Source organism: Alosa pseudoharengus, unplaced genomic scaffold (genome assembly GCF_046254945.1).
Source record: "Alosa pseudoharengus isolate Yale_2024_CS ecotype anadromous, Long Island Sound unplaced genomic scaffold, YU_APseudo_1.1 YU_APseudo_1.1_scf_22, whole genome shotgun sequence".
Taxonomy (NCBI): domain Eukaryota; kingdom Metazoa; phylum Chordata; class Actinopteri; order Clupeiformes; family Clupeidae; genus Alosa; species Alosa pseudoharengus.
In genome coordinates this window covers 18,404,222-18,424,988 of record NW_027468680.1, presented here as the reverse complement: position 1 = coordinate 18,424,988, position 20,767 = coordinate 18,404,222, and the positions used below count along the sequence as shown (strand labels likewise).

The window sequence follows — 20,767 nt, the reverse complement described above, 5'->3', positions numbered from 1 at the left end:
CATGGAGTGCTGAAATGTACACACATTTTTGAACATTTCTGAACTGTGAAATGTAGCATATGTTTTTGTGGTTGTGAACTTATTGCAATATCACCATAACTATTCCACCTGTGTGTGCATGGTTATAATTCTGAAGTGCAAAATAGCTACAGCACAAATATTTCCATAAAAATAAGCAAGTCTGACCTCTGAATTTATTTTGCTGATTGATGCATTTAAAAAGTTAAAATATACAAACATTTCTTAAATTCTTACAAAACACCCACCCACTTTAAAAAAAAAACACACACACACACACACACACTTTTGCCGTGCGAAATACCAGTGCTGTTTTCAGCATCTGTTTAGTGCTTCATTGTCATTTTCGTTGGATTCTCCCATTTGCGCGTAAATCGCTCATAAACTTTTTTTTTTTGTTACACGCATTCTCCCATTCCTCTTTTGTCATACACACAGTGACAAGCGCCAAATCCCCCGCAGTGTTGAAGACATCAGTCATCCCCCTCACTTTTGATAAGGTAAAAAGCCTTATATGTACGCCAAATAAATAATAACCTATAGGTTTACGTTAGGCTATGTAAAACTCCCCATTAACAGCATCACGTCACTAACCACAGCTAAGACTGCACAATCTCTATTCACTCTGTTATCTGAAGCCAGTTGGTCTACTTAGATACTGTAAATCCTCAAATTATGGCCGGGGTCTTAAGACAAAGTACAGGCCTTTAGGGGCAGGATTGTATTCGAGACAGCCCTTTATTTCTTATGCGAGTTTTATTTTGAGACATGCGTTTCTTGGAGCGGCATACTGGTAGGCCTTCAAAAGCATGACATTTTCGGTTTAGTTTGATATTTAATTTACTTTTGGACTGTTTGATTATATTGTTAAATGTTGGGACTGATGGGCACTGAAATCTGGGGAGGTATTTGATGATCACTATTACGTTCCATGTAGTGTCGGGATTTCAAACAAACCATCCGCTTTCATGCGTTCATTGAACGTCTGCGGTGCTGTAATGGAAACTTTATTGCGTAGCCAAGTAGCCTATTGAGTTATTTTTAAATTATGCATGATTTACTTTTTATTAATTTCGTAGGCTGGCTTTATTTTGTTATATAGAAGTATCTAAATAACCTATTAAAATGTACCAGAATTCAGGAAATTGCATCTAGTCCAAAAAAATTGTTATGGGGGAGAACCCCCATACCGCCCCTCTGAAATGTCCCACCCACTTTCACAATGCCTCCGACGCCCATGGTCCTAGTAGTAGGCTAGATCCCTTTGATACCAATGTTCATTTAACTCTGGGAGCGAGCTCACAAGCCAACAGAGAGTTGCTAGACTAGCCCTGGAAGCAAATGTAATTTGTAATTTGCTGCCGCTAGGCACCAGAATACAGGAAATCACATCAAACAAATGAAAACAATTCTTTCCCCCCTTCCACATATGCAACAATTAGTGGGGAGCCCTTAATACATGTGGGCCCAGGGGCCCGAAAGTTCATAATCCGTCCGTGCCTGGTCCCTACACCTGAGAACCACTGATGTACGTTTTTTTTACTGTACGGTATAATGCTGAATGAGCCAAACTAAATTTTGGTTGGCCCCACCAAATCTCACTCCAAGGTTTTTTGAAAAGTTGGTAGCCCTGAGTTGCCTAATCACCGGCTTAAGTATAATCACCTTGCTTATAAACCCAAAGCAAGATGTGCAAGGATGGAATATATGTGAATTCATTATATAAACCATTCTCATTCATTTCATTCAGTTCCATCTTTCTTCATCAAATTAGAAATTAGAAATTTACTTCTAGCCAATTGCCACCATGGCAGAAATGCAGAAGATGTTGTGGTAGCCTAATGATGCACACACAAATACTGGTTTTGGGTAACCTATAAAGTATACAATGTGCATGCCTAAGCATACTCCCCTCCTTTTTCTCCTCCCTAGCCTTTCCAACACACTCTTTTAAAGTTGACGCAATTTTCAAAGCGCCTCCTATGAGGATATGGCAAGGGGGAGGTTATCAACTGATGCTAAGCGGAAGTTAAGCTTACAGTGAGGCGAGTGGTGACCCGACCATGGCGTCCTTGCTGGACTACGAAGTAGGAACAGCTAAAAAACATGTTCATTGGCGAACATTTATGGTCCTCTTTAGCGTCTTTGTATTTCTGAAGGCGCCACAGACAGCCCTTGCCAAGAAGGATAGTCTCAAAGAGGTAACAGACGGAAACTGGGAAGACATACTGACGGGAGAATGGATGATAGAATTGTAAGTGAAGTCTCCAAACGACTCCTGGTTACGTTAACATTACCAGTTAGCCGGGGCGCCAAGCTAACTTAGCTAGCATTAGTAGTTTAGTGCTTTGACAGCATGTTTGTAAACACAGTGGTTGTCTAATGTTAGGTGTCTAGAAAACTAGATAGCGCCATTTACGAGCAGTTGTAACATTTTGTTAACGTTAACATGAGATTAGCTGTAAGCGATCGCCTGTATCATTAAATTAACTAACAAACAGCTAGCGTGTTAGCTAAGGCGGTGTAGCCCTTATCCCATCTGACTAACATTAGCTTGGTAGCTAGAGTATACTCACCTAGCTGTCCAATTCGTTTTTTGCCTGTAGCTAGACTGGATATGACTTCTGGTAAGACATGTACGAGTCGTGAAAGTAGACTATGTAAAGTTAATGTTTGTGAGATATAAAAGCACCCTCAACGTATGTTATGAAGTGGCTGCTAAGTTGATGAACAGCTGCGCCATCACTGGAAGCATTGTGAAGAGGACAGTCGTATGAATGAGCTAGCCAGCTGCAAAACATGTGACATATGACAACTGGTACTTGAGCTCAAATCTGCTCTAAAAATCAGAATGTTCAGCTATGATATAACATACTCATGTAACATAACTCATGTCAGCAGCTCACCTGTTCGCGGAGTTCAGGGTGTATTCTAACTAGCAGCTACACATTCAAGATTGATTTACTGCAAAAAGAGTCACTTTTAGGTGAATAAATCTTGCCCAGCTGGTCCCAGGGTTTTTGACAGACATTTGGCACTTTTATGTTCTCCTAATGCCATCTATAAAATGGTTTGGTATCCTCTTTCCCAGTGTAATACATTGAAATGTATTTAAGGCCTGTGGGCTGTATTTTGACAATGACAGCTCGATTCAACTGTGCCTTATTCCCCAGAAGGTTATTGCATATGTGTGTTGCATTGCTACCAAGCTATATGGACAGTTGTGTATAAGATTATATTCCTTATTTTTTATTCTTGGCTTCCTGTCTTGAACCTCACTGTGACCTGATGTGATTTGGTCAGCCACCCTCTAATGGTACAATTTAGGCTGTGGGAAGTGTGTGTGTTGTAGGCAGTGTCACACCAATAAGGTTATGTTGAATGTAATGCCTCCCCAGCTTTGCCCCATGGTGCCCTGCATGTCGACAACTGCAGCCTGTGTGGGGGGAGTTCGCCGAGTGGGGGGAGGATTTGGGCGTCAACATCGCCAAGGTGGATGTCACCGAACAGCCAGGTATGAAGCTTGGCTTAGCAACAATGCATTTTAATCTGCATAATCTGCCTGTGCAGACTAGGGATCCTTTGGAATATAAATAGAAGCTGATGTGACTGTTGTACGGCCACTACCATGGCCAGTACTGGTCATATCTAAAGGTACCTGACTCTACCTCTTCACTCCTCCTCTCTTGTCTATGCAGGACTAAGTGGCAGATTTATCATCACCTCCCTTCCTACCATCTACCAGTAAGTGTTATGTGCAATGCAGAACCAAGAATGATTATGAAATTTGTGGATCTACACTCACTGGGGAGTGGTACAAGTTTTTTGGCAAAAAATGTATTCCAGGGAAAGAAACATGTACATCAGAAACACTGTGGGCAGATTTTAATCACAAACACACTTCCTGATTAGTGCGTGCATCTCTCTCTCTCTTTCGCTTTCTCTCTCTGTCACTCACTCTAGACAGAACTGAAACACTATGTATGGACAAGTACCATTGCAAAGCTTTTTCTGTAAAATGGAAAGTTTCTTGTGGGCTATTTTTGCTGAGCAGATTGTGGTTAATGTCTGAATGAGTCACACGTGTGTGTGTGTGTGTGTGTGTGTGTGTGTGTGTGTTTCAGCTGTAAAGATGGTGTGTTTCGGCGGTACCAGGGACCACGCACCAAAGAGGACTTCCTTAGCTTCATTGATGAAAAGAAATGGCAGACTATCGAACCAGTGTCCTCGTGGTTTGGTCCATCCTCCTTTTTGTGAGTCTATCAATGTGTAAATGTTTGAGCATGTGTGTTAGGCCTATTTGTTGGCATCTTAAGTTGTCAAGTTGGATCTATATTGAACTCAGAAACCCCATATCATTATGGTTTAACCTGTTACCATTCCCAGCATATAATGGATGTTTTTTCATACAATGATTTTCAATGAAATGAACAAGTCTTACATACATAATCACATGACTGTTGTGCTGGACTGAGTAGCAAAGTAGCCTCTATGTCCAGCCCTACTGTAGTTGCATAGTCTCACTACCTCACATCTGCATTAGTTAATCCTGTACCTCTACTGTGTGTTTTTCTGTGGCAGGATGAACTCCATGTCTGCACTCTTCAAGCTCTCCATGTTCATACGGGTAGGTTCTCCACAGAGACCGATTCAGTCTCACCCAACACCTAAACTAAACTAGGAAAACCATGGAGCTGCTTAATCCTCCATAGCATTTTTGCTAAATCCTCCATAGCATTTTCCTCCACTCATTTACGGATTGGAAGTGGTCATCACTGTAACAGGGAAGCTACAACTGAAGTGTTCCGTTCGCGACCCTCCGCGTAAAAACATTTTAGAAGATTGGTCTATTTTTCTCAAACGTACGCGCCGCTGTCACATCTGGTGTAGCTACTTTCATTGATTGTAGTGGAAGCTAATTGTTGCAGCAGACGCAACGCGAATGGAACGCTTCAGTTACGCGCCTGGTGTAGCTTCCCTGTAATGCAGAAATGGCGGATGGATTCATACAAACCATCACATTAGCTAATATGTCAGTGTAGTGGAAATACTTCAGCTATTTCTGTTGCTCACATGTTTCCTGGTCATATTGTCTCAACAAGTACAACTGAAGCAACCAGGGTGAACACTGGAAAGTACTGATCTATTTTTCCCCCTACAAGACCAGGAAAGTCATAGGATATAGCGAAGGAAAAATACTGCTTTTTTTGCTTCATTGAAATTCTTGAATTTCCCCTTGAGGTTCAATAAAGTATCTATCTATCTATCTATCTATCTATCTATCTATCTATCTATCTATCTATCTATCTATCTATCTATCTATCTATCTATCTATCTATCTATCTATCTATCTATCTATCTATCTATCTATCTATCTATCTATCTATCTATCTATCTATCTATCTATCTATCTATCTATCTATCTATCTATCTATCTATCTATCTATCTATCTATCTATCTATCTATCTATCTATCTATCTATCTATCTATCTATCTATCTATCTATCTATCTATCTATCTATCTATCTATCTATCTATCTATCTATCTATCTATCTATCTATCTATCTATCTATCTATCTATCTATCTATCTATCTATCTATCTATCTATCTATCTATCTATCTATCTATCTATCTATCTATCTATCTATCTATCTATCTATCGACTTTGAATTGCACTCGTGTTGATAAATGCCACAATTGTATGGTTGTAATGTGTGTTGTGATTAATCATGTGCCTTTCCTCTCCAGCATTGCCACAACTATCTGACCGAGCAGTTGGGCATCCCTGTGTGGGGGTCCTATGTGATCTTTGCCCTGGCCACTCTCTTCTCTGGTCTAGTCCTGGGACTGGTTAGTTCTCTTTTTAAAATGGAAACATATACACACACACACACACACACACACACACACACACACACACAGTTGCACATTGTGCATTGCACATTGAGTAAACCTGCATTCATGTTAGAAAGTACTGTGTGTGTGTGTGTGTCAGTCACAAGGTTTTCATTCCCAATGAAAGAGAGAAACAGCCACTCATGATCATTGCTGTGTAGTGCCAAGTCAAGTCAAATAAAAAATGCCCTCTTCAGCCTCATAAGCAATAGGCTGTCTGTGCTATGTTCATGAGAACCCACAAAGGCCTCTGCTAACAGCTGTTTCAAACAAACACACACAGAGTATTTCATTATATCTGCTACATTTTCTTCTGTGCACAGCATCTGTGCCATGTCAGTTTTGACATTAGCACTCCTGTTTCATGTGATTGACTGCTGTGTGTGTGTGTGTGTGTGTGTGTGTGTGTGTGTGTGTGTGTGTGTGTGTGTGTGTGTGTGTCCGTGCCCATAAGTTACTTATTTGAGAAGCGTTCGTCTTTTCTCAGTGTTCTTCATCTTTCTGACTTGTTCTAACCAGCCCTCCCTCTTTCTTTTAGATACTGGTGTTCATCGCTGACTTTGTCTTCCCATCTAGAAGATTCCAAAGTAACTACTACCAAAGTAGTAAGTAGTGCAAAAGCATTGGTTGTATTTTTGGCAGTTCACCCGACAGCAGTCACAGCCTGGCAGTTTGAACTTCTTTCACATGCTAACTGCATACTGTCTTACATTGCTGCTTTCACAGTTAATTGGTGCGGAAAGATAACAGAGTAAAGGTCATTTGCATTGAACTACTGTACCTCCTGTAGATAAAAACAGACCGTTGCCTAACCGAATGAATTCATTGGCACATTGACCCAACACTTCTGTTCATCTCCTGTTCATCTTAGAGGATAAATGAATACAAAATGGCTCCAAACCTTCAGCCATGTTGATTCTTAAGCATAATCAAATGAACTCAATATCTGTACCCATTCAAACTTAGTCTCAAGGCTTGGGCTTATATTTGCTGCAAGCGCCTCTCCTAGGGGAAAAAAAAAACACGATAAAGAGTTAACTTAAATGTAACCTAAATAGTGGTAAGAAACCCTGAGTTGCGGGAAATGTAGCAACTTTTACTTTAGCAAACAGACGTTAAACCACATGCCTTGAAATCAAGATGGTCTGAAACATGATGATGCTGTGCCAGTCAGCAACATTGCTTGCGTTCGGAACACTGAATGGAGGAGTCTGTTTGATTTGAGTTCAGATATCAATTGAGATGTAGCGGCTACATCACAAAAACAGAATTTTGACCCACTGGCAGGAAAAAAGGCGTTCTGAACAGTAGCCTGCCAGCCATTCGCAGCCTTGTATCAGTGGATCTCCCCACCACTTAACCCACCACCAAAACATACTAATGTATGAAGAATCGATTATTTTAGATATATATACACGTGAGTCACAAAATCTAACTTCAACTCATCCGCGGACAGAGAAATGCAAAATCACTGTGTGAAGGGCCAGTGAGGGGAGAAAACACATTTCCTACATTAGGCTACTTACTGCTGTGATAACCCTGATAGGATGCTACCTACATTAGGCTACTATGCTGTGATAACCCTGATGGGATGCTACCTTGTCCCAGTGCATTTAGCTGTCAAATGCATGCATTTAGTTTCTATATGCATGTGTTTGCCACGTTTTGCGACTTTGAGGAAAAAAAACTTTTATTTGTGTAACTCTAACTGTTATAAACTAGTTACCGGTATTTTATTTTGCTTTAGTTATAGTTATTTTGCCGTAGGCCTATTAGTTGTATTGATTGATGTGCCCATAACAAACTTTGCTGGTTGTGCTGGCTCATGCTTGTAGGTGGGATGTTGGTTAACATCTGTTGATGTCGAGGAAGGTCTTTTTTGTCTCAAAGTCCATGAAACATGCAAGTTCAAAATCCCCCTGGTAGCATATTAGTCTTACATCTCCGTTTTATATCTCAGACGAAGCACTGGTCAATTAAGGTGGCTAAAATATTTTGGCTAGGCTTGCTGTTGTAACAAGCAGTTTAACTCAAACTAGCCTACTATTCCATAAGTGCTTTCAGTGCAAATATTCAAACTAGCTAACATTTTCAATAAACTTCATGGCTGATTTAGGCTAAAATAGCCTAGGCTGTGTTTGTAGAGCTGCAATGAATGAACTCAACTGACAAAAGGTAAATCCATGATTCAGTGACGCTCTCTATGAAGTTTATTTTTGTATTCCAGGGTACAGTAGCGTAATTGCCTTGTCTTGACAATATAGTTTCTACTACCGCAAGGATTAAAGTTCTCCGTCGTACGACGGATTTCTGTCAATTTGATTTTAGAAATGTCATATTTGAGATCGATGCAGATCCGATAACAAAAAAAAATAGGAGGGGGGGGGCTCTATCACCTTTTCTTTTCCTTTTTTTAAGGCAACTACAAATATTAGGTCCGATGAATTAATGTGTGTGATGGTAAATGTTTAAAGACCTAATAGTGTTCTTGAGAACTTTCTGTGTCTCAATCAGTGACGGCTCAAGAAGATAGCCTAGCCTACCTCAGCCATGAGTTCCGCTTTGTTTATATTGTAGCTACACGCTTGTCTCATTGGCCTGGGGCGTTTGCTTAAAAAAAAGAACACATATGGAGGACTAATAACGGTCTAAAAGTAGATTGACACAATCGAGACAGCTGATGAGGTTGGCAAATCCGTTTAACTTTTTTGGATATGATATTGTGAGCTCTATGTGCGAATTCGGAGAAGAAGCGTAGGCTGTGTTCTTTCCGTGCATCAATGTAGACAATTTCTTACTATCGCGAACTCTTGTCAGGGGAGGTCATTCATTTTGGGTGTCACCTATGACTTGAACAGATAGCCTGCTATGCCACCCCATGTAGGCTACTATTATTATGACCGCCGCTAGCGAAGCTAGCGAAGCGGTCATATAGGGATTGTCAAAGTTTTTTTTTTTTTTTTTTTTTTTTTTTTTTCCCGTCATCTACTTCCTGAAATTTTGGTCAACGATACCCGGGGCACCGAAACACCGGGGCACATGAAATTTGGTGGGTATGTAGCCCCACTAGACTTTTACGGAAAAATTTCGTTTGGTCCCCGGGGGCCACTCCCCCTCCGCGCTGGGCCCCCCGAAACCCAAAAAATGCAGTTTTTCCTCAATAACTACCTGAACCGTGGCACCGAGGATGAAGACATTTTTATGGTATGTTGGTCTCAAGGGCCCACATCAACTTAGCCCATAATCACTCATTTGTGATTTGCACCCCCCCGGTAAAAAATGAAAATGCAATATCATTCTGCTTTAATCGCCCCTCTCTTCAGTAAAGACGTTCAGAACTGCACCAAATTTTATGTGTATGATTAACCTGACATTCTCTGGGGGTATGCCAAGTTTCGTAGAATTTCATCCATGGGGGGGTCTAAAAAATTAAGTTATGTGTACATTTAGTGTCTCTACACTCATTGGCCTGTAGATGGTGGTGCACACATATACACATGCACACACACACACAGGCACCCACATACTATCGGTATTAGAACGGCCGATACATAATTACAAATTCAGTAGGATTAAAAGAAAGCCAAAATAAATATTCATCATCATCATCATCATGGCTGCATTTCCAGTATTGGCGATAAGTAGTCGTTTGTCCACTAGATGGCGCATCGTTGCAGTGAGACGTAATTTTGTTGGAAGTTAATCTTAAATGGGTTGGAAAGACACTATGCTTCCTACAAGGACAACACTGTAGGCTACAGTAGTTTACCGCAGAGAACGTCTAAGGGTAGGATGATTTCTGCATGACATGTAATTCCCATTTCCTCTTGAAGCCGAAATAAATCTGAGAATGTTTATCGGACATGCTTGTTTTTAACTGCAGGTAGGCTACGTTAATCCTATCAATAGCAGAACGTAGGTAAAATAATGTTACCGTTAGCATGGTTGAGTGATGGAGGCCAATTTGATTATTGATGTATTTGTAGAAAACCATAAATGCGTTTATAAGCTACCAAGCAAATCGATAACAGCACTAATTGTATCTTTCGACTGTCATCTCATTTGCTTATGACCATAACCTAGGCTACTAACAGGAGCTAAGTGAGTTAGCCACAACACGTTCGCTACGTGATGGTTTTTTAATGGAAAATATATAGGCTACCTGAAAGATAACCTGTCTATGATCCCGTGATGATCTACATCTCCATTTAAACCAGATGTTTTAGAGCGCACGTTGAGATGTATTCAGGGCAGGGCTACACATATTTGTTGCACGTGCTACAAAAATCATTCTTTGCGATGAATGATTTAGTACCAACGTTACAAGGGTCAGATACAGTTTTGCCTATGGCTATTCCGTGAGACTGAGGCGCTTTTTGTTTGTTCGAAGTGCGTGTTTAGGGTGTGAGAGGGGAGTCGATGTGCTTTGATTCCAGCTTGGTAGTTGTAGTCTATGCGATTAAAAAACACGTGTGTGTGATGTGAAGTATCCAAACAATGATAACGCTTTCATTATGGCTGCTTTAGCCATAGACCTTGAGCTACTGTACAGTGGGTTGGGTTCCGTTTAGAAGTGTCCACTTCATTCGCCCTTTCCGTGATTCACAGCTACGTGAAATGTATTACTGATATGCAAAACTATTAACTTTTTCGCCAAGAGGTGGCAGCTTGATACTGTAAGGTGTAAGCCATTGGTTCCAACGGAGATTTTATTTGGGTCGCCAGCATAGCCTAGCGACAATTTGTGTTGTGTAATAGGCCTAGCATAGGGCCTACCTTATATAGCTTATAGTTTGTTAACAGTCACGGTTTTGTCATAACTCCCTCTATGCATTTTTGCATTTAGAATAGCTCTAAAACCGGGGGGCGAACACGTCGCAGGGGGGGCGCCAGTGCGTGGATATCTCAATCGCAAAATTAAACAATATTTCTATCGGGCGCCTACCATGGACTAGGCTGGGTGAAAATCAAAAGATTGCGTCAAAAGATTGAGCTTAACCATTGACCTCATGGTTGCAAAATGCAGGGGAACATGAATCAGCATATTATTTGCACAAACAATAACGGAGAGTAGCTCTTCAACTTTGCCCGTTAAAATGTGTATGAACAGTCTCGCAACGCATTTCATGAAGGCCCTTTGGACATGTCAGTTATTTGCACCACTGGGAAAAACGGCATTTTGTTTTAGACTACTGGTATTTCATTTGTGCATTGACAATAAAGCTGAATATCATTTGAACTAGATGACTAAACTTATGCATATGTAGAAGAAGAAACATTCACAAAAATCCATGACCTCTCTTCTTGATAGCTGTTGAAAACTGCATGGAACTGACAGGGATTGTTTTGTTTAATAATAAATAAATAAATACATTATGCTGCTACCTTCTGCTTTTCCCAAATACAATGTAGCCTACAGGTGTACCTTTCATCAGTCCAGTTGCAATGGATGGACTGTGATGAACTGCCCTACTTGTGATTGTTTAGAGATTTTAAAGGTTTTATAACAATGTTACAGATTTTTTGGCCCAGAAACAAATCTATTCACCTTTGCAGCGCCAGTAGGCTACTTTGTGTGCGGAATGTGTGCAAACACACATTCCAAACAAGCATACACAAAAGTTTCAAGAGTGGGGAATGGAGTAGAAGATGGAGACAAATTCATTAATATGATTTATTTTCGCGGAATGGATGTGCAGGACTGAGCGGCGGTCATATTTTGTACCGCTACGCGGTACATCTAGTTGTTACAGTTTTTAATCAATGCAACTAACATTATGTGTAAAGCGACGCAATAGAAACCGTATGCAATGTATTATCCCGTCTGTTATGACATGTACAACAATGTTTTTCACAATTTGCAACGGAAGGTTTTGACTGAGCGTGTTAACATAAAATAATAATAATATTGTCATCATCGCGAACTGTTTAGTAAGGGGGTCAGTCGTGTTTGTGACGCACAGACAGCCTTGTAGCCTATTTTGCTTTAGGCCTCACTTTTAACGACAGTAGGTTGTGAGTGTATGTTGACAAAAAATAACCATGCAATCAAAATAGTCAACTTAAAACTTTTCTATAAAATATTATTAATTTATAGCACAAAACCATAACCAGTATGCCTACCAGAACCTCGCATATTAGCGTCATTTGTGTGCGTCTATTTGGCAAGGCCACTAGCTGTCATGGATGCGTTGTTGCTAAAGGAAGGCAGGTGTCAAAAGTTAAAAAATAAATGGAGATGGGCGGCTGTTGGAAATGGGGGAGAACTAACAAGCCATGGTGTAAAGAAATTAAAGTGCCAGGGGCAGTGTTGGGCAAGTTACTTCAAAATCGTAATGTATTACTTATTACTGTCATTTCAAAGTAATTTGTTACATTATAATATTACTGTCTCTGAATTGTAAGGCATTACACTACTATTGTATTACTTTTAAGTTACTTTTACCAAAATATCTAGAAATATGGATTTGGAATTCTAAATGCAGTTTATTATGCTCAATGCAGCTCATTCCTTCTAATGGAGGGCGATGTGATATAACATAATGACTGAGCTAGGCTTAAGGCTAACAACAGTAGAATGCAATAGGCGCAGTGATGGCTCATGATGCAATACAAGGAACAATCATAGCCAGAATTTTGTTAAAAGCAGACAAAAGGTCGAAGTCTGGTCAATTGTGATAGAAATGCTGTAACTTTAGGCTTAGGCCTACTCATTAAAATCAACAGAGAGCCCACTACCTGTATATTGTAACCCAAAACTTGTCAAGATAGGCTACACAGTGCCGCTGCTGGCCATTTTGGTGCCCTAACGATTTTGAAGTAACTTGCCCAACACTGCCTGTAGGTGGCATTAATTATATAGTAAGTGTACCCTGTAGCCTCGTTTTGGTTTAAACAATGGCCGCCGTGTGAATAAGGCGAATACTCCCTTTACTTTGCTGTTTGCATCTTTTTGTACATTAAAAACCAATAGGTCGCGACCGCAAAAGGGGTGCTATCTCTATAGGTAGATATGAAGAACGTATGACTTATGGCCTGAAAAAAGTTCAGTCAAACGATTTTTTTTTCACTTTAATCCCTGCTACCGGTTTGCCGTTTAAACTCCAGTTAAAAGACTGGCGTCGTACTGAACTTTCCTGCCAGTACTGGTTTATGACGTCAGCCGCTACATCTCAATAGGTTTCTCCAGGATCACCTTGTTAATGTGTTTTCAGCAGAACAGCGCTTAAACCACACGTCTTCCACAAGATTGTAGAATTGGTGTATACTCACCGGCCACTTTATTAGGTACACCTTGCTAGGTCTGGTTGGACCCCCTTTTGTCTTCAGAACTGCCTTAATTCTTAAAAGCATAGATTCAACATGGTGGAGGAAATGTTTCTCTGAGATTTCAGTCCATATTGACATGATTGCATCATGCAGTTGCTGCACATTTGCCAGCTGTGCATCCATGATGCAGGTCTCCTGTCCCATCACACCCCAAAGGTGCTCTAGTGGATTGAGATCTGGTGACTGTGGAGGCCATTTGAGTGCCGTTGATACAGTATCAATCAATGCTTTCATATACCACCATTTTAATTCTGACCCTACCATCCGAATGTCGTAGCAGAAATCAAGACACTTTAGACCAGGCACCATTTTTCCAATCTTCTACTGTTCGATTTTGGTGAGTTTCCTGTTCTTAGCTGACAGGAGTGGCATCATGTGTGGTCTTCTTGCTGCTGTAGCCCATCTGCTTCAAAGTTTGACACATTCAGAGATGCTCTTCTGCATGCCTCTGTTATAACACATGGTTATTTGAGTTACGGTTGCCTTTCTATCAGCTCATTCTGGCTATTCTCGTCTGACCTCTGGCATCATCAAGGCATTGACAGGAGTGCTGCTCACTGGATATTTTCTCTTTTTCGGACCATTCTCTGGAAATCCAAGAGATGGTTGTGTGTGAAAATCCCAGTAGATCAGCACTTAAATGAGATACTCGAAATACTGTCTTGAACCAAAAACCATGCCATGATGAAAGTCACTTAAATCACCTTTCTTCCCCATTCTGCTGCTTTGAACTTTTTTACATTTTATTGGCTGATTTTTTTAATTAATGAGCAGTTGAACAGGTGTACCCAAAAAGTGGCAAGTGAGTGCATTTTGTTTGGCAGTTGAGTTTAAAAATCAATATCAGCTTTCACCTGAATCTCATAGGGCTGGTATATGAATTGAGCTTAGTCCTAAAATAAAAGAGAACTACACTTCACTGAAATCCATGTATGGTAAAACTGGCCCTGTGTGTGTATGTCTAACTGACACAAAAGTTAACCTACATGCCTCTAACCTGTTGCTGTGCCCTCAGTCAATCAGTCAAAACTTTAGTAGCAATGAAGGAGTTAACCCACGTGCTTTGTAATCATGAATGTGCCGGTGACGTGGTGCTCTGTGGTGCCCTCAGGAAAGCAGCTGTCTGAGGCGCGTCTGAGGCAGCAGCTGGAGGACGAGCAGATGGCCGACGGCGAGGAAGACGACGAAGAGGAGGAAGACGAGGAGGACGAGAACGGCTCGCGGGAGGACCTGTGGCGCAAGGGCCGCCGCTCGCCCGAGGGCCTCCCTGAAACGTTCGGCGACGAGGCGCTCAGGAGGAGGGTGCTGGCCGCCCGGCAGGAGGAGGAGGAGGACACCTAGAGGAGGAGGTGCCCGGCGGCAGAGCTGTAAACACGTGCCTCGCCATGGCAACTCCAATCAGCAGCTTTCTTTTTTGGGGGGAGGGGGGGAGGGGGGGGCCGAAGAGGTGGAATCTAAAGCCCTTGAAAGTAAAAACACCACCAATGCCACCGATCGCTATGCCGAGGAGAATCGCTGACGCAGACGCGAAAAAGAGCTGAAGCAGAGTTTACAGACGCGGAGCCGGCACGGAGGCCCTGGCAAACTCCAACGCCTTGCTTTCTCTGAACTTCTCTCTTTGTATCTCCATCTCTCTTGCTCTCTTTTTCTCTCACTCACCCTCTCTTTTGTTCTTTCTTTCTTTCTTTCTCTCTTTCTTGTTTTTTCACTCTTGCTGTCTCTTGTTGCCAGTCCCACATCAGGAGCCGTGCTGGACTCTACCGACATTTCACGCAAAACACATCCTCTTTCAACACTGTCAACACTTCAAGCATTGTTTATTATTATTTTTTCCTTTCTTTTATTTTTTTATATGAATGTGTAAAGATAGGCATTAATGTGTTGGCCCAGGTTGGGGTTTTATTTTACTGTTACAATACTGTATGCATCTCATACCCAAGTGTTACCATTGATGGACCGCCAGATTCCCCTATGCATCACTTTAGACTTCGCCTGTGTCTCTGTAGAACCTTGCCATTCCAGATACTCTCTACACCTCTGAACACATTGAACAACCTCACTTGTACATGCGTTTTGTATGCACAGACACACATACTTTTTCTGTCTTTCTTTTGCCCAGCATTTGTACAAAGCGTCACCCTCTTTCTAGGTGTGTGTGTGTGTGTGTGTGTGTGTACGGTTATCTGTTTGAATGTGTGTGTGGGCTTGCATTGCAGTACACAGCGGACATTTTTAAACTTGCATTGGATGAAACAAAGGGTTAATGATTATTGCACTGTGCCCTACACCCAACAGAGGGACGCCAGCAAGTGCCACCTGTTCACAGAGGTTGGCTACCACTGGTCAAAAAAGGGTCGGGCTTCATAACCTTTAACTTTTTTAACCCTGTAACTCCTCTAACTGGAGCTCAATGGGAGACATCTGCTTGTTTTGAGGGCAGGTGAAGAATGCAGAGAGAGCTACGCTACTCTGTCTAAACTTAATCTGGGGCCTGTAGTGTCCATTAGTGGACCTTAACCAGACTTGTTGCTGCCTAATGTTTTTGTATTTATTCATGCTACTTGCATATTGTTTCTTATCCCATTTTTCGGAATCCTTGAAAACGCACACGCACAAATGCTTAGAAGCACCTCATGCCACAATACTTCAATGTTAGTCTGGCTCCGGTTTCTAAGATTTAAATGCTTATACCAACACCGATTTAAATAGTAACAAAATGGTTCTTATTTGACCAGTATCAAAAGCAAGCAAGTGTGTGTGTGCGTGCGTGTGTGTGTGTGTGTGTGTGTGTGTTTTGTGCAGAATTCCTTCAGAAACAGTGTTTGTCACAGAACTAGCAAAAAAAAAAACCCTGATGTTTGAGCTTTTTTGAATGTATTGCTTGTAAACCATAAAGAGTTTTTTTTTGCCGCTTTATATTGTATATGGAGTAAATTATGTTTCACTGTCTGTTTTACTGTATGGACACCCACATTTAATTTGTCCTTGGGGTCATGCTAATACAAAAGAATGAAAGAGAAAACCAACAAACCAGCAGAAAACTTGTGCTTTGTCAACAGTGAAATGCATATGTGCTGAAAGTCCACAACACGCCTGTGTCTTACTACCCACAACACACCAGTGGTCCAGACGTGTCGTTGACTGCTCGCGGTGTTGCACTGAATACTCGGTGAAGTGACATTTCAGCACCCATTCACCACTTGGGAGACCCTCACCCCCACGGACACACCCTCCCACTCGCAGGTCGTGCTATGCATAGCTGGCGGCAGGAGTAGGAATGCAGCACCCTTGCTCTAAATTAGTGGCATTGTTTGCTTTATTGGTCCAGTTGAGAGAGGGGGAGGGTAGAGGAGAGAAGTTCGCCTCTGGGTGACTGGGTGAAGAGAGAGGTAGAGATTGATAAAAAGGTCTGTGGATATGAGGGAAAAGGTCCTGGAAGCACAGAAAATGATTAATGGGGACGTATTTAATTGGGGACACACATGCTTTGAGTGTGTCTGTATGAGTGTGTGAAGAAAGAAGAAAGGGTCTCCCATCCACATAAATCATCTCGGCCCACTCCACACTGCCCATTCATGACGCTGGTCATCAACAGAACACCATTCAGCCCTTAACTGTGCAGTATGTCTCAATCTAACTCGCATACACTTGGCACGTTCTTCCCCTGCCATAGTAATGCTCTCCATACTGAAGTCAGACCTGCACACACTACAACATTTAGCTCTTCTGAACCATCGTTTAGAAGTCATCCCATAAGAGCGATCCTCGGCTGACCACAGTACTGCTTCGTTTAAGGAATTTTAGGGATTGGGCAAGGAGACCTGGACTGGAAGTCTGATCTCTGGTGTGCTCTTTGCCGTGGTGGTCAATAAATTGAAGCCTGAATGCAACAGCAAGGCCTGGACTAGTGTCCGTAGAGTGTTCACTATACTTGAATCTATACCATTGATTTGTATGTTTTTCCAAGTAATGCTGCAGTGAGATAAAATGGACCTTGGGCCTAAATGTAGTGGCTGAACAGACGTTTATTATTTGACATGCCCTTATCACTCATCAGTATGTCACTTTCTACCTTCCTCACTTAAACACACCTTTGTGAATGTATTATTTGAAGTGGCCTTAACTGATAGTCCCCAAAGTGAACAGGACTGTTTAGAAGCGATGATAGTGTTTTTTTTTTTTTCTTCTTTTTCCTTAAATTAAAGCATGGTATTATTTCCTGATCTGTCTTCCCTGAGGCAGTTTTCATGTGGAGGATAGAGGAAAGCTGAGTCTGTTGTACTGAACGGTTGACATGGCTTATTTATTTGTCTTCAAGCAGTAGGTTATCCTCCCTTAGTGTAGTATCATGTTCTCACTCCATAACACACCCCTGGTTTCCTAGTCTCTGCTGCCATGTGTAGTCTCAAACAGACCAGCAGATGGCGCTCTTCACTAGTTGGTTACTTGACTAACTATTGTTCACCACAAGTCCTCAAATAAACATGGTAATAAAACATGTTTGTACTTGTCCAAGTTTGAAATTTCTGGAACAACTTCTGTATAGAATAGAAATCAGCATAAAACAACCATATCACATTAATTTTAGACAAGGGGGCACAAGTGTGACATAATGTGACCAGCATTGCACAAATTGCTTTGAAAGTGAAGAAACACATTTCTTTTACTTTGGATTTTAGATGATGTTTTGTTGTACAGCCTTGGGCAAACCATTAGTTCCATAAATCATTGTGTTGCAATGCTTTCAAGCCACAGCCTACATCAGTGTTTTTCAACCACTGTGCCAGGGCACACTAGTGTGCCGTGAGAGATCATCAGGTGTGCCGCAGAAAATTACCCAAATGTCGCTCACTGGTCCAGAAAAGCGACTGTTGCATCAAAGAATTTATAACCACATGCTCTCATTGATTGTATAATTGCACTATTTGTGGTATGCAGGCATTGTACAACAGGGGCCCCATATCCAGTATGCACAGAATCATCACATATCCAGTTCATAACAACAATTCAATTAGATATAGTCACCTACAAATGAAACAGAGGGCGCTTGTTTTATTGAGCAGGTCTTGCATAGAAGCCATAATAAGGCCATATCTGTGTATTATTTGAAATTTTAGGCTTTGGTATGTTTATTTTTTCTTCACACAGGATGTTAGTGTGCCGTGGGACATTTTAAGTGTCAAAAGTGTGCCATGGCACAAAAAAGGTTGAAAAACATTGGCCTACATGATATGGATCACTGTCACAGACTGTGGGCAAAGAGGACCAAATCGGTCTTCACAGTATCTAGATACTGTCAGTTGGTCCCAGATTCTTCAAATACCCAAGGCTGTCATCATCTAGACTGGTTTTGCCTCAAATATTTCAGCAACTGAACTGAATGGTGAGTTTTGCACAATAGTGGCCACATTAGTTAATCACTTTTGTGGTTGGACTTGAAACCACGGTACTATGGCATGCTCATACATTCTTAAGGAAAGTCATAGAGCTCTGTGTTGTTTGTATTGTATCTTTTGCGGCTGCATTTCCACATTTCCAGTGTTATTTAACCCACAGAACTTAAAGAACACTGACCCAGTTATTAGAACACTAGAATACATAGAGAATACATTTTCATTGGGATGCACACTACCCCTAAACTCCTCTTTACAAACAAGGCTTTCTTTCTAGAAAAGCCTGTGTGTGTGTGTGTGTGTGTGTGTGTGTGAGAGAGTGTCAGTAGGTGACCTTGCATTGTGGTGTGTCTATACAGTATGGTGTATGTGTGTATCTTACCTTTACTGTCTTTACTAATAAATCATCAGGAGGATCATGGCTGGCACTGGATGTCCTTAAGTGTCAGTACACAAGGTCCTGGTGAAGATGTTTGATGGGAAAGGACACTCTCTGTCTCTCTCTGTTTCTGTCTTTGTCTCTGTGTCTATCTCTCTCTCTGTGTGTGTGTGCGCGCGGGTATTTGTAAGTGTGTTTGTGACTGTGTATGGTGAGTGTGTTTGTGACTGTGTCTGAATGTGTGTGTGACTATGTGTGCGCATGGTGCGCATGTGAGAGTGTGTTTGTGACTGTGTATTAGTGTGAATGTGTTTGTGATTGTGTGTGTGGGTGTGTCTGTGTGTGTTCTCATGAGTGTTGCATGTAAGTGGTAGCATCCATTACAGAACAAAAGCCCTTAAGCAAGTTGGGAAGTGATCCTTGTTGACATGTAGCCTGGCTCAGCCCTGGTGATTCTCTCCGGGTCATCTCTGTCTACGTCAGCTGACTCCACATCACTTCTCACGGCCTTCAAGGTAACTTCACCCACTCTGACATAAGGAGCACACAAAGCTTCCCAGAGAATCACCTTTAGAAAGCGTAAATCAGACTTATGGCGAAAGCCAAGGGTTTTTCCAGCTCTCCTCTCCGATGAATTCATTCATAAGAGCGTTTTACTCCCGACTTGGATTATTGCTTTAATAAATCTCTGGGTTTTTTGTGAGCAGCTAGAGGGCTCTAAGATGGCATTTTTGTTTGCCTGGAACAGCCTCCTAGTTTTCCCATGTTCCAGAGCATTCTAGAAGCTTTTTCTTAGTAACAGTCAAAACCCTATCTATAAAGCTCTGGTAACAGTGTGCCCACAAGGTTTGTCCTCGTTGTGTGCTGAGGCTTTCTAGAAAGACATATTCTTTAACAAAGCTAAATAATACCTCCATACATCAGTTTGTCATTCATGCTATATGACATACATACTGTAAAATTGAAAAGTACATTTATTTACTGTATGTGTGACATATCTATGTAGCAAAAAGACAATGACACGTGTTATTTTTTAATTATTAGTGGTTTTATTTGGTCTAGTGCTAGTGGTGGGCGTAGGACACACAGATCTTGGACTGTTCATTCTCTCATGATCTTCAGCACCTCCCAGACTCCTCTCTGGCCGCCGTGAGCTGAGTGTTCCAAGCCCGGCTCAGTGTTTCCACCTCAGCGGCGCTGCTCTGCTGACCACTAAAGCAAACAGACTCTGTCCAGGTTCCCTCGGTTCCCACAGCCCCGTAGGGCCACACAGGGCACTGCCACTGATGGCCTCCCATACATCACCACACTCCTCCTCACTCCACTTTTCTCTTCTGTTCTTTTTTTTACTCTCTCTCTCCTTTCTTTCTCCTCTGCCTCATCTCGCACCATTTCTGTCTGTCTGTCTGTCTGTCTCTGTCTCCTACTGTAGGTCTGTCTGTCTCTGTCTCTTTCAGGCTCTGACTGATTGTCTTTCTGAAATGCCTAAAATATTGATCATCAAGAAGAGGCAAGCAGGGTTGCTGGATCAGAGGCAATACAATTTGTATCATATTTATATTGTATTGTAACTTGTATAGCACAAGCAGAGTTTGCCCTTCTGATCAACAGATGTCATGTGACTCTGAGTTGAAGAAACCATGTTGCTTTTGTTTGTGTAAATAACATTAGGATATAAATCACAAAATAAGATATTCATATTTAATTTAGATTAAATGTATTAAATATATGACTTGTTTACTTTCTATCT

The 20,767-nt window shown here is 41.5% G+C and overlaps 1 protein-coding gene across 1 annotated transcript; it reads left to right on the top strand.

Annotated features, from left to right (window-relative positions):
- The first annotated feature begins 2,055 nt into the window (after nt 1-2,055).
- On the top strand, nt 2,056-16,161 carry tmx1 (thioredoxin-related transmembrane protein 1). Its single transcript, XM_076299175.1, has 8 exons — nt 2,056-2,272; nt 3,417-3,532; nt 3,717-3,762; nt 4,143-4,271; nt 4,600-4,645; nt 5,770-5,871; nt 6,455-6,521; nt 14,357-16,161. Exons 1-8 carry the CDS (start codon nt 2,082-2,084, stop codon nt 14,584-14,586), a joined length of 927 nt encoding a protein of 308 aa, XP_076155290.1. The 5' UTR covers nt 2,056-2,081; the 3' UTR covers nt 14,587-16,161.
- The last annotated feature ends 4,606 nt before the right edge of the window (nt 16,162-20,767 follow it).

Coding starts and splice junctions, on each gene's coding strand:
- tmx1 (XM_076299175.1), top strand. CDS start 2,082: ATGGCGTCCTTGCTGGACTACGAAGTAGGAACAGCTAAAAAACATGTT. Junction 4,272..4,599: donor TTTGGTCCATCCTCCTTTTT/GTGAGTCTATCA, acceptor TTTCTGTGGCAG/GATGAACTCCATGTCTGCAC. Junction 5,872..6,454: donor CTGGTCTAGTCCTGGGACTG/GTTAGTTCTCTT, acceptor TCTTTCTTTTAG/ATACTGGTGTTCATCGCTGA.